The sequence below is a fragment of the Crocodylus siamensis genome, chromosome 10, assembly GCF_052110815.1.
Source record: "Crocodylus siamensis isolate JL-2025a chromosome 10, ASM5211081v1, whole genome shotgun sequence".
Classification (NCBI taxonomy): domain Eukaryota; kingdom Metazoa; phylum Chordata; order Crocodylia; family Crocodylidae; genus Crocodylus; species Crocodylus siamensis.
This window is the reverse complement of record NC_143404.1, coordinates 12001144-12016872: the sequence shown is the minus strand read 5'-3', so window position 1 is coordinate 12016872 and position 15729 is coordinate 12001144. Positions and strand designations below refer to the sequence as shown.

At 46.9% G+C, this 15729-nt stretch overlaps 1 protein-coding gene across 4 annotated transcripts in view; it reads left to right on the top strand.

Moving 5' to 3' along the window:
* The first annotated feature begins 2283 nt into the window (after nucleotides 1–2283).
* The window catches only part of P4HA2 (prolyl 4-hydroxylase subunit alpha 2), a 53411-nt gene continuing 39965 nt past the window's right edge, over nucleotides 2284–15729 (top strand). Inside the window, exons 1-3 of one of the 4 annotated variants that reach the window (XM_090064955.1) lie at nucleotides 2284–2389; nucleotides 5294–5345; nucleotides 7036–7133. In XM_090064955.1, the coding sequence (XP_089921081.1) occupies nucleotides 7125–7133 (9 nt within the window). In that variant the 5' untranslated portion in view covers nucleotides 2284–2389; nucleotides 5294–5345; nucleotides 7036–7124. The remainder of the gene's footprint in view (nucleotides 2390–5293; nucleotides 5346–7035; nucleotides 7134–15729) is intronic. The other 3 variants (XM_090064953.1, XM_090064952.1, XM_090064954.1) reach the window with 3 other exon arrangements.

The window sequence follows — 15729 nt, the reverse complement described above, 5'->3', positions numbered from 1 at the left end:
TTAGGATATTAGTAATTGCTATAAACCCCAGTGAAATGACATCCTTATGTTAGATAGTTGCTTGTCTAGTTTCCATTTTCTCTTTGGATTCTGTTAGCATGAGTAATCTCTTTAAGGCTTGTTCTTCTGGTTCACTACAACACCAGATCTTCTCCTCAGTTCATTCAGTGAAATAGAAAGTTGCTGTTATTGGTGGCTTATCTGTTTTTATTCAGTCGCAGCTATTGCTTAATGTTTGACACAAGCTGTCAATTAGCTAATTAGCAGATGATCCTCTGACTCCTAATTAGCATGGGTTTTTTAAGTTATTACTAGCAGAAACTGTGTCCTGACTGCTCTGAAATGTGCCAGTGGTTTTAGCAAAATCCCTGCTTGACAATATTCATCATCTCACAGAAACCACTGCAGCAACTGGCATTATTGGCAGCAGTTTTGCTAGAGGAGCCAAGGGTTGCTCTGGCATATGACAGTAGTCTGCAGGACGGGGGCGTTCTGAAACCAGTCCCTTTCCTCTGGTCCTTCAGGGCTTTTGGGATATATCAGCACATGGCTATTATGTCAGGATTGGGTTTCAGCATGGAAATCCATACAAATTCATGGGTTTAAAGTCATTTTCCTTGTACTTTTAAATTTCCTGGCTCCCATTTACGAAGTGATGTGAGGTATCACAAATATCAGAAATCTCACGCTAAACTCTTCTGGTAGCTATGACAACTCTTCTGGGATCTGTAGCATCTCAGAAGGGTGCAGAAGCAAGGGATGGAAAGCAGATTCAAACTGATGGCTGCGCTCAGGTCAGCCTCGTTGGCTGGGAACTTTAAGTCATTTTTATGGACTTGCATACAGTGCCAGTTTCTTTCTGCAGTTCACTTTTAACTACCGACGGAACCAAGATCCGGTCACTGCAACTAAACCATTCAAATGCTCAAGGAAGATCGGGTACCAGGTGTCAATTATTTTAACCTTTACACCTCAGGCTTATTTTGTTGATGAACCAGCCTCGAATCCCCAATTCCCAAACCCCTGTGGAGCCGTTTGGCTTGGGAGCTAATGCTTGTGGATGTGAATTTGGCTCTCAGCTACACAGCTCTCCCATCTCTGCTTTTAACATTATGAAGTTTAGTACTGTGTTCTTCATTATAATGTCTTCAAACTACAGGTCCCCAGCCCAGCAGACACTTAAACATTTTCTCAGGCATTGATAGTGAAATGAGAGTTACTACGCACAGGCTGAAGTCGGCTGCTGCACGGCGTCTCAGCCAGATGGAATTAAAATATCCTCTCAGGGCGAACCTCTGCTGCGAAATCCCTGTGCCATCCTGCACCTTCCCCTCCACAGCGCAACATCTGAAGGAAAGAAAAAATACTTGGCAAGTGAATAGAGCTGAAACCCACGGGATGCTTAAAATGGGCTTGGTGTTGCTTGGAGCCAGGGGTGGGCAAAATGCGGCCCGGGGCCTGGATGCAGCCTGCCAGGCCATCCTATCCGGTCCGTGGAGCCCTTAAAAAATGTAGAAAATGAATATTGCTGTCCCGCAGCTGCCCGTCATGCGGCCCTCGAGGGCTTCCCAAAACCCAGTGAGCGGCCCTCCGCCCGAAATAATTGCCTGTCCCCGTTAAGGGCATAGCAGAGTCTCCCTATGCCCGAAGAAGGTCGTTTGTGCCCAAAAGCTTGCAAAGCACACTTTTTCCTACTAATTACATCTGCCGAGGGTGGCCGTCATAGAGGACACTGGTTTTCTGCTGCTCCGTGGATACGAAACCCCACGCCTTGACGTCCTCTCTTTTTTCTCTTCGAGAGGAAAACAGACGACACCAAGGCGTTGGGTTTCGTATCCCTCGAGGATGACTGGACTGTCCGCTGCGACGGCCACCCCACGAACTTCTTCCGCAAGAGCCTTGCCTGCCTTGCACTGCCCGGTGGCAAAGAAGAGGCAGCGGAAGCCCCCTCCCGTGGCTGGGTTCAACCTTGAGAGACGCCAGGCATCCCTTACTGGGCACGAGGCACCTTGCGTAACTAAACGGAACCCCCTGTGTTTTAATCCGTTATAAATAAACAGCACCGCCTGTGTTTTAATCCGTGACAGCGGGGTGCAGTTCTACCCCAAGAAGCCATTAGACAGGGCTGCGCAGCCACGCCAGCTGGCACCTCTGGAGGTTTGCGAGGGGGCAGCTACTACGAGCATTGCGGCAGCGGCCGGGCGCCGCGGTGAGGTCCGCGGCGGGGGGGTGGAGTTCCCACTGTGGCAGCCGCCCAATCGGAGCAGAGAACATGGTGACGTCCGCGGCGGGGGGCGGGGCGAGCGGGACCCGCAGCTGGAGCGGTCGCGGCTGTTCTAGAAGCGGGGCGCAGCTGCATGTTGGCGGCCGGGGCGCTGCCAGCCGCCAGGTGAGGGCTCCCTGCGCGGGCGCGGGCGGGGACAGGCAGCCCGGCCCCTCCGCTCCGCTCCGCTCCCGGGGCGCGGGTGCTGCTCCGTGGGGAGCAGGGCTGGGGCTGGGGCTGGGAGGCAGGAGGGTGCGGGGGGCAAGGGCTGTGCCAGCCACCGGGCGCCAGGCACTGCGGGGTGCAAACTGCATCTGTGAAGCCTCTGGTCTGGGTGGGAGGCTAGGGAAGCATCCTGCCTGGAGCGCTGGGGCAGGGCTGAGAGCGAGGCGCCCACCTCCACCCCTCCCTCGTGCCCCTTGCCAGCGGGGTTCACCCCTTTGCCACGTCTCTCGGCTCCCTCTCCGAGCTCCTCTTTCTCCCTTGTGCAGATGCAGGCAGGCGGATGACCCAGCTCCTTGGCACTCAGGGAAAGCTCAGGCAGCTGGGGTCACGGTGAGGCTGCGGGAACGGCCCAGCCAGTGTTTCGGTGGCTGCCGCTGGGTTGCGGGAACTGCCACGGTCTGGCTAGCCTCGGGGAGGGTGGCCAAGGCCAGAAACGGCCCAGGACGGTGGGAGAACTCGACAGTAGGCGGATGTCTCGGCATAACCCCCTGCAGACCCCTTTGCCAAGCCCGGGCTAGCCAGCGGGTGTGTGTTAAGCCTTCAAGCCGAGGTTTGGTATCCCTTCCAGAGCGTGTCTTTTGCATGAACTGTGATAACTGCGTTGTCTCGTTACCCACATGAGCGATCAGTTCATCTTTGAATCTTAAGCTTGTGGCCTCAATGATGTCCTGTGGCAGTCCATTCCATAGTCTAACTGTAGGGTGAGTGGAAAAAGAGTTGCCTTTTATCAGGCTGCAATTTGCTACCTATTCATTTCAGTGACTGTCCTCTTGGTCTTGTGTTATGAGACCAGAGAAATGCCTGTTTGCCATTCTCTAGCCCATTCATTTTCTCTTGATTGCATCCACATCCACCCTCTTATTCAACTCCTCCTTGTGGTAACAGTCCCAATCTGCTCTGCCTTTCCTTGCATAAGGGTTTTCCATGCTCTCAATCATTATCATTATGCCTTGTGCATCTTTTCACTTTGCAGTATCGCTTTTGAAGTGGGTTAACCGCATACAATGTATAATAATTTGAAAAAAGATTCACACTTGAAATAGGTAATGCTCCTGGTATTATTTCATATTCTTTAAACCTTTTCTGTAGGGTTTCTTCTAGCTCTGGCAGAGGTGAACGACAAATTTTACCTGGCCCCCAGAAGGAAATGGTGGGAAGTCATTTGTATAGCTGTCAACTTTCCCTACAGAAAAGGAGGGTGGTTTAAGTTCTGGAGGGGGTTGAATATCGGACTATAGAGCCCTTGTTGACGTGGCCAACAAGAGGATAACGTGGCCCATGACTGGGAATAAACTGGAAAAATGATGAACATTTTAAACAGTGAGTAATTAATTCTTGGACCAGTTCCCTAAAGGATGTGGTAAGCTCATCACTGCTCCTTCAAATCATGACTTGATTCCTTTCTCAAAGAAATGCTTTATTTCAACCATAGGTTGAGGTGAAGGGCTCTTACCCTGCTTTCTGCAGGGGCTCACCCTAAATGGTCCCAATGTTTCCTTCTCACCTTTAAAATCTGTCACCTCTTTGGTGTCCAAGGCCAGAATGACTTTCAGGTTAGCTAAAAAGAGCCCAACTACCTTTTAATAGCAGATTCAAAGTTTTGTGGTTGTTGCTTTTCCCACCGTCTGCCCCCAAACAAATTTCCTTTAAAACATGGCCATGGCTAACACTCTGGGCCTGATTTATCTTTGTCTTGTACTTCCTATTATTACTAAGGGACTTTGCACTTGATGTGAATTTGGCTTAAAGCTGCATGTGAATTTAAAGTGCAGTATAAGATCCTAAATAACTAACTCCATATGTGAACACTTATTCAGAATAGTATCCACACGCAGACTGTTCACCCGTGGAGCTATTAAATGGCATCTGTTCTGCTTTGAATTCACACCCTTTGATAACCAAACCTAAGTTTCAAGTGCAGGTGGGCTTTTTTTTTTGTTTTGTTTGTAGCTTATTTTGGATTATCTTAAATCTGTTCTTGATGCTCTAAATTGAACAAAAGGGCTATTACTTTTTTGTTTCCTCCTAAACCAGAATATGCCTGGACATTAGGAAGCTTGCGTTTGTTTAGCTGTATCAGTATGTTAAACATGCAGGGCAGACTGAAGACTTCTCTTTCCTTTCCCATCAGTAATTTCCCTCTACTGTTCTTACCCTTCCCTCTTCATTTCCATCCCCCAGAATCTTTCTTATTTGACTTTTTCCTCCCTCTCTGCCCCCATCCTTCTCCTGGGCTGGAACCCAGCACATAGATTCAGCTGGCTTCTTCTGTCGTGTGCTCCAGGGAAAAGGAGGCCTCCCCACTCCACCTCTCCAGACACGTGACTTTAAACAGGAGCAGCAGCGAGAGCTTGGAAAGTATAAGCAGAGGGAGTGCAGGTCTATGTATAATATCTTGTTCCTTCCCAGCATCAATAATTTGAACCTGGGACCTTTAGCCCTATGGTATACTACTCAACAGTGCAAGTAACTGTGGTTTGGTAGCAGAAGTAGGTTATTTTCTATGTGCAATTTAAGCATGGGACATGTCTGGGCAGTTGGAGAGAAGTTGTCCAAACCCAAAGCAATAATCAGCACTCCTGGATGCTCCTGCGTGCAGTGGTAGTGGCAAACGGGAGCCAATTAGCTGAGTGACTGACGTGGATCTGCAGTCAATGTGGAGACAACGTCCTGAACTGTCTGTTCCTGTCCCGCTCAGGAATCCAAGCAGTCATCGCCTGCGTTGGCAGATATGGAGGCTCAGTGGTCTAAACAAGCTTTGACATGCAATATTTTTCATTAGAAACCTGTCTCCTCATTTTGTAGGTTTGTTGGGAAGAAAGTGTGCTGAAAAGGACCCCACAACCACCTTCAGCAGGTAAATCACACAGACCTGTGGCACTACAGTCTGGTCAATGATTGTGTGTGTGTGTACACAGCAAGGGATGGACACAGCTTGTATTTGATGAGCATAACCTTGCTGTACTTGGTGGGTAAGGATCTGCCTTCTTGCTCACTCTGGGTTCTTGGGTACATGCAGCATTTACACCGTGGTCCTGTACTTCATGTTGTCTTTAAAGGAGCTAAGTCAGGGTTAGCACATGGCCTAGTCCTAATAAAACATGTATATAAGTCAGATGACTGCTCCATTTACACTTCTTATTCTGTTCAGGCTGGCAGCCTTGCAAGGCAAGAAGATATGTAAGCATGTAGAAGGGTTTTTATTATTTTTTTTCTGTAGCTAGTTCTGTATCTATAGTTTTATGTTCATTTGTGAGAAATTCACAACCTGATGTGCCTTAGCTCTACCCTTTCCAGATAATGTCTTAATTTCTTTATCTTCACTGTAATAGGGCTGGAGAAAAGGGAACCCAAACAATTCCTTGAAAACGACCCCGTTTCATTCCCCCCCGAATGTTTAAGGGGGTTTTGTTTTAAAACTCTTGTTTTAAGTTCCAGGAGCATATGGAATCTAATCTTATGAATTTTTAATGCCTAAAAGATCCGGGCTTTGTGCAGTAAAATGCACTTTCACTTTATGACCAGAGAATTTCTGCAAGCTTTAGAGGAGGGTAACAAAACACATAGCTGCTCCCCGTATGGGGAGCTCGTTGAGGAGGAGTTAATGAACACTAGAGGAGATGGTGTTTAATGGGAGACGAGCTTGCTGTTGTTGTATGGTAAAGGGTGGAGAGTACTGCTGCTTGCCATTTTTTTTTTGACCGTCAAAAAATAGCCTGTTGTTTGCAGTTTAATGGAACAATTGGGAGCTAATCCAGATGCTGATGTTTCGTAAGGTTACAGAACTAGGGCTATTGCAAGGTCTCTTGTGCATTTGAAGAAATAAATATGAATCGGAATAAAATGATTGCCAGTCGTCGTGCATACAAACAAACAGTTTTGGCATCGATTTCCTTTGGCTTTCCTTGAAAAACAGTTATTGTATTAGTTTGGAATCTAGGTTTTCATTATTTTCAGATGCACATTAGGCATATTAAATGTTTTGGCAAGAAAGCTGATGATGCAGGAATATGGAGATGTATGATGGACGCAGTGCTGAAGTGCCAAGGAAGAGGTGTCCCTCTTGCCCCAGACAACAGTTTTCTGATTAAGCACCCAGAAGCAACTAGTGTTAGTTAGCTGTGTACATATAGCCTGGTAAGTGTGCTACGAATCGCAGCAAGGAAAAGTTTTAAAATAGCATAGTGCAGTCTGGTGTCTGGGCTCTCTCCTGCTGTGCAGAAACTGATATATGTTTCTTCCCCCTGCCCACCTCCTTAGGTTTAATTACTTTTGGGGGCAAATTTACTGTTGATCCAAGCAAGTGCAACACTAGGGAGTGCAGTTGAATTTGGCCAGGAGTTAATTAACTTTTTTGTATATGTGAGGATCTTTTAGTTAAGGAGCATAGTTAATACTGTGGGGTTCTTTGCTGTCCTGCTGATAATTAACACACACAATGGCAAAGTTAACTGCAGCAGTGTTTCTGTTTAATGTTTTCCCCAGGTCTTCAGAGATCCTCATTAAAATCCCACGTGAAAATATTTTACAACTGCTTTTCTCTTTAGGTTGTCAGAGCACAGTATGCTTTATGATACCACCGGTGTAAAATCCCAATTGTGGTTGAGCAGAATCCCTGGCCTTTGCCTCTGGAGGAATGGGAGAGGTATTAATCTCCATTTAAGTATCATCAGTTTCCTATCCTAAGCCACCCAGAGTGATAGCACTTAGTACGTTAGATGATGTCTGTCTCCAAAGTAGGCAGTTCTTTTCCTGCAAAAACGGACAGTGAAATACTACATGTGGTGAGCTGAGTACTCCATTGTGGCGGCATCTTTCCCCACGTCCCGCCCATCAGCACTGTTGCTTATAGAGGCAGAAAGTGCAAACAGACTCAATTCAGTCACCAGTTCAACCTCAGATTACTGTTTGTACATGTGATGACCACTCTTCATGTGTGCCACGCCTCTAAAGCAAACACTGGAAGCCAGTCCATTGCTATGGATATCACTTTGAAGTATTTTAATTTCGTTTGGCTGTGCCATAACTGATTAAATATAGATAGTGGAGGAAACCAGCTTTAGCTTTAGGTTTTCAAATGAATTTTAAGTCTGAGTAAGCACAGAATAAGCCCAAACTGCACTTCTTGTAGGCTGAGTTTCAGTGTTTTACCAAGTAATTCTTATTGGTGGAGTATTAATCAGATTTGGGTCCCAATTTTGTATTTCCTGTGTGCACAACTTGGTATAAGGGCCTTGCTACACATTCACATTTATTTTAGGCAGCTCCTTGAGTTCTTAACCCTTGGATTGTTCACACATTAACACTTGAAACTAGTTTTAAGCACACTTTAGGCTGTTTAAAATTGAGCCACTCTAGGGCAGGTTTATCTCTGATTTGTATTACCCAGCTCCTGTTCCACAAATGTGTGGCCACTCCCCACAGATAAGCCACCCAAAATGTAGTGTCCCCCCCCAACATCTCAGGATGCAGTGTCTCCCCTTGAACCCTCCTGTGGACACACTCTCCATCCCCTGAATTTTACTGCCCAGGGGGGCAGTTCTGGCACTAAGCCCCCTCCTACCCCAGGAATGTGACCTGCAACCCTGTGAAAGCAGCCTGCAGAGCACATGCTAGCTAGCCAGGTCGCAGGGCACAGATGAGTTCAGGAGTGCGGTTTAGATGTGGTGGGGGCAACGTGGTAGGGGATCAGATCGGCTCCCCATGAGCTGGGCTTCCTTCTGGGGCAGGGGCAGTAGCTTCCCCAAAATCGACTTCCCTTACTGCTCCTACCTTCCAGTCATCCTGGGAAGCGAAAATTGTACCCCCCCCCCCCCCCCCCAATCCCTAATCCCAGTTTATTAAAACATGAAACCTTTAATTTACTTCCTCTATTCATTTTTAAATTTTTTTTTTTATTTCTTTTTATTTGATCCTTCAGTGGCTGACTTCCTTCATTTTCCCCACCCTTCCCTCACCCTCATTTTTCTTTCCACCCCACCCCTCCCATTAACTCTCTGCCTCCTAGCTTCATGATCTCGTGGCATGTCCCTTTTACCCCACAACCCATCTCTCACACCCCCACAGCGTAGAAGCCTGTCTTGGCTCACCAGCTCTCTACTGGCAAGTCACAGCTGTGCAGATGGGGAATAGTCAGAGAAGATTTTTAACCTTAAGGTGTGAGTGCCCCAAACTTGAGCTAACACTTAAATCGATCAGCATTTGAACAGCTTGCAGTACAGTGTGTAGGGGTGCAACAATAGAGATTTTTTGGGCTGATACTGATAGCCGACTTTTAAAGAGGCATATCGGCCGATATCGATCCAATTTCCCATGCACAGTCCAGTGGCTTGAAGAGCAGTGTCCAGGTGGTGCATTATGGTGGAAGGGAAGGGGTGTGAGAGGGAGGTGGATTGAGGCCCCTGCGGTGAGGGAGGGAGTGGGGCAGGGCATGGGACGGAGCCGCAGCTTGTCTAGGGTTGTGGGGGGGAAGTGGGGGGAGCTCTTAACTGCTGCATGTACCCTGGAAGAGCGTGGGGGGCTTGTGCCCCGAGATTTGCACGGGGTGGGGTTGGCTGCCACTGTGGGCCAGGGCTGGGGCTTCACTGGGCACCTCCCAGCAGGGGCTGGGCTGTGCTCGGGACAAGCAGTGGTAGTGCTGGGAGGGGAGCTATGGGAGGCTGCAGCTACCCCAAAATTTGCTGTAGCCCCCCTAACCCCTCTCCCAGTGTTGACATCTGCCATGCCCCTAGTGCAGCCCAGACCAGCCCCCACCGGGAAGAGCTCCGCGTAGCCCAAGCTCCAGCCTGCAGAGCTGCCTTTGCCCCAGGCAGTGTCCTTCCAGGCTGCATGCAGTGGCAGGAGCCGCCCACCCCGCCCTGGCTGGGCAGTGCCTTCCAGTCTCAGCCCCGCTCACTCTCTCCCTCACCACAGCGGCCTTGATTTGCCCCCCCCTTCCCTCCCTGCTCCCCTTCCACCACAACACATTTACCTGTGCGACCTGGCTGCTCTCCAAGCTGTTGGGCTGTGCTCCTTGCTGCCTACGTGCTGTGCTGCAGCTGCGTGCCTATGCAAGGCATTTATTGGCCACATTGGGCAAAAAAAGTTGATTTCTGATGCAGTCAATCTTCTTTATATCTGTGCCGGTCTGCTATTGCACCTCTAACAATGTGTAACAAGGCCATAAGGCTTGCAGGGTACAATGCCATGCAACAGGAAGTGGTATAACCAGTAGCAGGAGAAATGCAGTCACTTTTTGTTGTATCATTTAATATGAGTTCATTGCAGGCATATCTCTTGCTAAAAAAGGAATAAATAAGTCATGGTGTATTTGCAATATAACATACTAAGAAAAGGCTTTATTCAAGAATTTGCAGGGACCCAGCTGTTACAGTATATGTATGTACTACTGCCCTCTCCACTTGAGCCATATGCCACTAAGAGTAAACAGATTTTCCTCTAGGGGTTTATTCTTGATTGTTGTAAGCAGCAGAATAAATGCTAACTTTGAGTGACCACAGTGTGCAGTTCCTGACAACTGGATAACTTTTTGGCCATCTCTCTGTTATAGTGTTGTAATTTCCCTTTCTTGTTGTCTAGCCTATTTGTTAAGTAGTGCAGCAGCCTCCACTACAGTAGTATCCAGGATCCTTGCAGCCTTGGCTATTAATATTCACAATATCCAGCCAGGGAGGTGCTGTTATTCCCGTTTTGCAGATCAGTATCTCTGGAGGCTGGACCCAATGATGTCATGAGGTCCCTCCCAACCCTAAATTTTTGTGAATCTGTACCTCAGTCCCCAAAGTCTGGTCTACAGTACAAAGCTTTGCCCTGTGGATAACTTTTTCCTTCCTCTCCGCCTCTACATCCGGTGCGTCCCGCTATCTTGGCAGAACATGGCTGTTCTTGCTTGGGGTGGTGTCTGGCTAAGTTGTCGGGCAAAGCCTCTTCTGCCACCATATACTATATTGGCACTTCGAGACTTTACTACCGTGACTCTTGGCATCTCTGGAGAAGTATGGATTTCATTTTGTATCATCATCAAGGATTTCATCAAGTATGAGGCAGGCAGGTGCTTATGTGTGCTGGACTTCAGATCAGACAAGAAAAAACCTGGCAATTCTTAAAGCCTTCTCTGTGAAATGGGTTAGAGAGGAACTACTGAAATCTGTGCATGTTTGGCTTTTGGCATGAGTCGCGTGTTAAAATAAAACCTCTTGGCCTGCCAGTGTTCATGGGGGAGATCTCAAAGTAGCAAGAGTGTTGTCACACTTCTCCTATTTTTTGTTTTGTTTTGCTTTTGTTTCACTAAGTGAGATTTGTGGTTTTTAAATATTATTGGGTCTGCACTTTTGTTGGTTTCGGTATGTTTTTGTTTATGGCGACAGATTGCTTTTGTTTATTGCCACTAATTGCTTTCTCTTCCAAGGTCAAATGCTGTGGCTGATTGGCACTCAGCCTTGGTTAATGGCTGTGATGGTACTAGTCTGTGAGGCGGTTGGGAGATATGTTCCGACTTGCTGCTTGTTGTCTGAAAAAGGAAAAGATGCCCAGGAACTAGAAAGATCAACTGTGAGATCTTTCATCCGAAGATTCATTACACTCTTAACTATCACCTCACTGCATCTTGCTTTTAATACAGACTCCAGAAAGCAAATGCTAAATGTAATGCAGTTCCTCCTGAGAAAAATTGTGGTAACGTCTAAATGAAATACTATTGTTGATCTTACAAGACGAATCACTTGAGTAATGTTCTCTTGCTTTGGTTGCATTTCTTTTGTTATAGAGCTTATCCTAAGAGATTCAAGCTGCTCTGCCCAAGGAAAATTGGGGAATAATTGCACTTCCTCCTCGTTGGAGGAAGCGTCTCAGGAAATGAATGGTGACTTATTTTTCTGATAGAGCGAGTGTATGAGCTGTAGTTGGGAGCAGGACCCTGAAGGAACAGATAAAGCTAACTAACAGACGCTTGCTTTCCTTTCCAGTCCAGCAATGGGAATCCTTCCATTGGCTTGAATAGAAGTTGGCTTGAATTCCTGCCTGGACATGAAACTGGAAGAATTTAATACTTAGCCCTCCTAGACACACATGACTCATAGTTACAGATCAACCCCATGTTTCAATGGCAATTTGAATAGACATCATTGGAAGAGCTAGAGCCTAACATGGGGAATTTTCACCCCATCTACTTTGAAAGCTGCTTTCCTTCTGCCAGCAGCCTGACCAGAGCACACTTTCCAGTGGAAACAGTGATTGATTAAAGGGCTGAAATTCCAGAGAAGCCACTTGGCTTCTTGAGTGTGTGACATCATCTCAGTTGGCTTTATAGAGCTAGGGGCACGGGGTGGGGAAGGGGGTTATAGCCAGACAATGGGGGCCTGCCCCGATTGCATCTGCTCTGGCACATCCCTGAGGACGTTTCAGGGATTCTGGCTTAAAACAGCATAAGCGAGTGCATTTGCTGTTCCCTGTATTTAAGTAGAGGCATAGGCAGCAAGCTTGGGGTAGGCTAACCTGTTAATGCCCCTTTCCCCATCCAGGCTGGCCAGCAGGCCCATAGCAGCTGCAGTGTAAGTTAGGGCAGGACTGCTGCCCCATATTGCATCCAGCACTACTTCTCTAGTTCAGCACTGGACTTTGAACAGGCCTGGATCTTTTATGTGGAAAACAATACATATGGGAAATACTTTAAGGAATGGGAGTTTCAGACACTTTTTGGCACTAGTGCTTCAAGTCTCTGTGCTTGAATGGATAGGTGTTAATGTTTTGTCTTGTTTTCAGGAGTTTTTGAGAGCTTATTTTAAATACAGTGCTGTAAATGTGTTTGCTCCAAAAAAGGAGTTTGTGAAGCTGTCTGGAGCCTGCTGTGGTGCAGTGGTGGTGCGCCAGTGTCTTCTGGGGAGCAGCTGTGCAAGGAATGCGTGTGAACACTCTTGACATCTCTACAGCCAGGTGTCTCTCTCGTTCAAGCTGGCGTCTGCTCCCTCTGTTTACCGAGCTCTTCTATTTATTGACTCGAGTAAATCCCGGCTTGATGGCAGAGCTGCTAAAGATCTGTTACACAGTCAAGCTGCTAGATGTGGTGAATGTTCTTCTTGGCAGACGTCCTGAGCTATGCGAGAATATGGGGGGCGGGGGGTTGGAACAGAGAGTTATGCTGTTTAAACTGGAAAATTCCTTCAGAAGTCACTTGGATGAGTTTTGCCTGATGTTTCCAAAAAAACGCTGCAGGAAACAAGAACAGACTATGCAGATGGACAGTCTTGGTTTAATACAACTGAATGTGTGCACCCTCCCAATATTCTTGACTTTACCCTGCTCTCTGCTATATCACTTGCTGCGGTTTGAGCATTGGCAGACCTTTCCGTGGCACTGTTCATTCAGCTTTGCTTGGTGATCAGGTTACCCATGTATTAGAAACCTATTTTACTCCAGCGCTGAAATAGAGCGGTTCAAACATACGGCCGCGGAAAGAGCAAGTTCAGTATGATGCAGTGGAGACGGGGTTCTCACTTGCTCACGTATGCACGCTGCATGTCTTCGCGTGTTGGATCCTTTCTGTTGAGAGCAGAAAGAAGCGGTTTTAAAAGCAAAACATGGTTTGCTAATGTCATAATAGATAGAAAACATTTGGCATGCCCCTGGTTCTGTAAGGCAGACTTACTCTTGACTGAGGTGGCTTTATTATTCGTATTGCAGCAGTCCCTAGAAGCCCTAGTTAAAGGATCAGAGCCCCCAACCTGCTTGCTCTGTAGAAACATAGTATTAGGAGAAGGGGAGGGACTTCATGGCTGAGGGAAGGGGGAGAGCCAGTCTTTTTCTCAGAAGACAACAGCTGGATAGTGGCATGCGGAGATGGGGGAAATGCAAGGAAACAGTGAAGTAAGATTGATCCATCAGCATAGTGCCAGTTCAACCATTTGTCATGGAAATGTCTGCCTCCTGCCTGCCCCTTTCCCAGGTTGAGTGCAGCGTGTTGGCCGTTTGTCCTCAGCTTCGACCCTTTCCCCCTCCCCTGACGAGGGTACCATCCAAAGTGTGGGGGGTATTTTGAAGGGACTCATCGAAGCAGAAATTGGTCCGGAGTCAGAACTAGCTTTTGATCAGATATGGCAGAAATAAGCAAATGTTTGTAAAGTAACCTGAACAGTTCATCTGCATCTGCCCCCGCCTTTTTCCTAAAGTGGTTTCTGTATCAGTGTTGCAGTGCAGTCTCTGTAATGAGTGTGCCGGCTGTGGTGGGCGTTCGTGGTGAGCAATGGTCGGAGAACAGCCAGTCCCAGGGTGACCTGCAGGGTGACCTCTGGATTCCACATGGTTTGGACTTGTCATGTGTTTGCTAAAAGGCATTTCGGCCCCCCCCCCGGCCTCCCAGAAGAATTACAGCTTCTAGAAAAAGAGCTCTTCCATGCATATCAACTGCTTTTAACCCATTTGTCCACTACCACTAGCTTAGCTGCTTGCCCGCTATGTGCATCAGGCCCCTTCTGTTTCATTTGTGTCCTAGCTCTTGGGAGCTGCAAGTCTTGCCATGCGTCCCTGTTTCCAGAGGTGACGTTACATCTGGGATCTGGAAGTCCTATGGACAGAACAAGGCTGGGAGCATGACTCTGTAACGAATCAAACCGTTTTCACTTGCAGCTTTTTTTTTTTTTCCAGTCTCTGCTGCCAGTTGTCCTTAGCAAATGGCTTTATTTTAACCTCCCTGGATGTCCTTTCCAAAAGAACATCAAACAAAGCACTTAAGAAATATGACCTCAGTTATTTTGAGGATTTTTTTGTTTGCTTGCAGACAGGTAATCCAGTTTCACAAACCTTTGAGGTGGGGAGGAGGGAGGGGAATGTTTTAAGTATGTTTAAGACTAAGCTTTGGGCCATACTTGCTGAAAAGCTATATGGAAAGCACTGTGAAGAGATACATCATCGTGGGCTTTAGTGTTTTGTATGTTGGTGTCTTCAGAGTAAAACTACTGAATTTACAGGCAGCGGGAGATGGTTTTTAACAGTAGATGCTTCTTAGGTGGCTGTGTACAGCAAGTTGAACTCAGGTCTTTCCAGATCCTCTGTCAGCAGTAATTATGATGAGGCCAAAACTCAAACAGAATTCAGCTGCCTATGTGCGGCTTTCGTTTCTACTCCTGTTAGCACAGAACTAATACCGAAATAACTGTGAATATGCCAAAAAGGCATATCTGCTGACAGGCGTTCTCACATAGTCACTTTTCTGAAATTTTCCCTTAGTGGTGTCTTTTTCTCTCTCTAACGTCTCTAGAGAAACAGGCTAAATTGCCACAGCAGGTGGAGCCTTGTAGTGGACGTTTCCCTTCCATTAATGTCAAATTTAAGCACGATAGAAAGTGACCCTGTAACTATGTAGCTTTAATTTGAGCAACATGTACTTCCCTTGGATGCTGCTGTAACTAATTATCATGATGTAGGAAGAATGAGAAACAAAGGTGAATTCAGGGCAGTGGGTCAGAATTAGAGCTCTGCTGCATCCACGTTGAACTGGAGTGTCTGGGAGACAGTGTTTATTAAATGATTCAATGGGAAGCAGTGGAAGGGATGGGCTTTTTTGTAATGCCCAATTTCTGAGCTGTTGGAAGGACGGACTGAGTGCTGGGTACGCGACTCTATGCACCATGCTGCAACAAAATCCAGATATGGCTGCCACTAAATCTCATTCCTGGCCTGTTAATGTTTGATTGGGTTTAACAAGCTGTTCTCCATGCATTAAAAAGGACCGACCAGTTCTCTGCTACCTTCCTCCATTATTTTTTGTCTGCGGGTGTTACATGCTCTTTGATAGATTCCTCATGACTTGGGGGAGCTGTGCTAGTTTTTGAATGGGGGCAGTTAGAAATTGCCTAATTTTCTTACCCTTTTACTAGCTTGTCCTTTAAGTGGGTCTGACATGGAGGTAGGTTGCATTTACAGTTTGTAGAGGTCAAAGACAGATGTTGAGAAGCTAAGGCTAGAGCTTGATCCTAAGGCTTGAGCTTCCAGGGCTTGATCCTATTCCAGTGAATCCATGGCAGTCTTTCCCTAGACTTTAGTAGGAGCAGGACCCTAGATTCTGGATAAGGCCACTTAAACTGCACCATCAGAATTGTTTGCTCCTTTTACACCAGAGCTACATTTGGTCCCAAACCCATTGAAGTCAAGAGACTTTTAAAAACATACTTGAATTAAAATGTTCTTCCTCTGTGCATTTTAGTATAATGGGATATAGGTGGCAGCTGCAGTTTTTTCCAGGGTGGTGT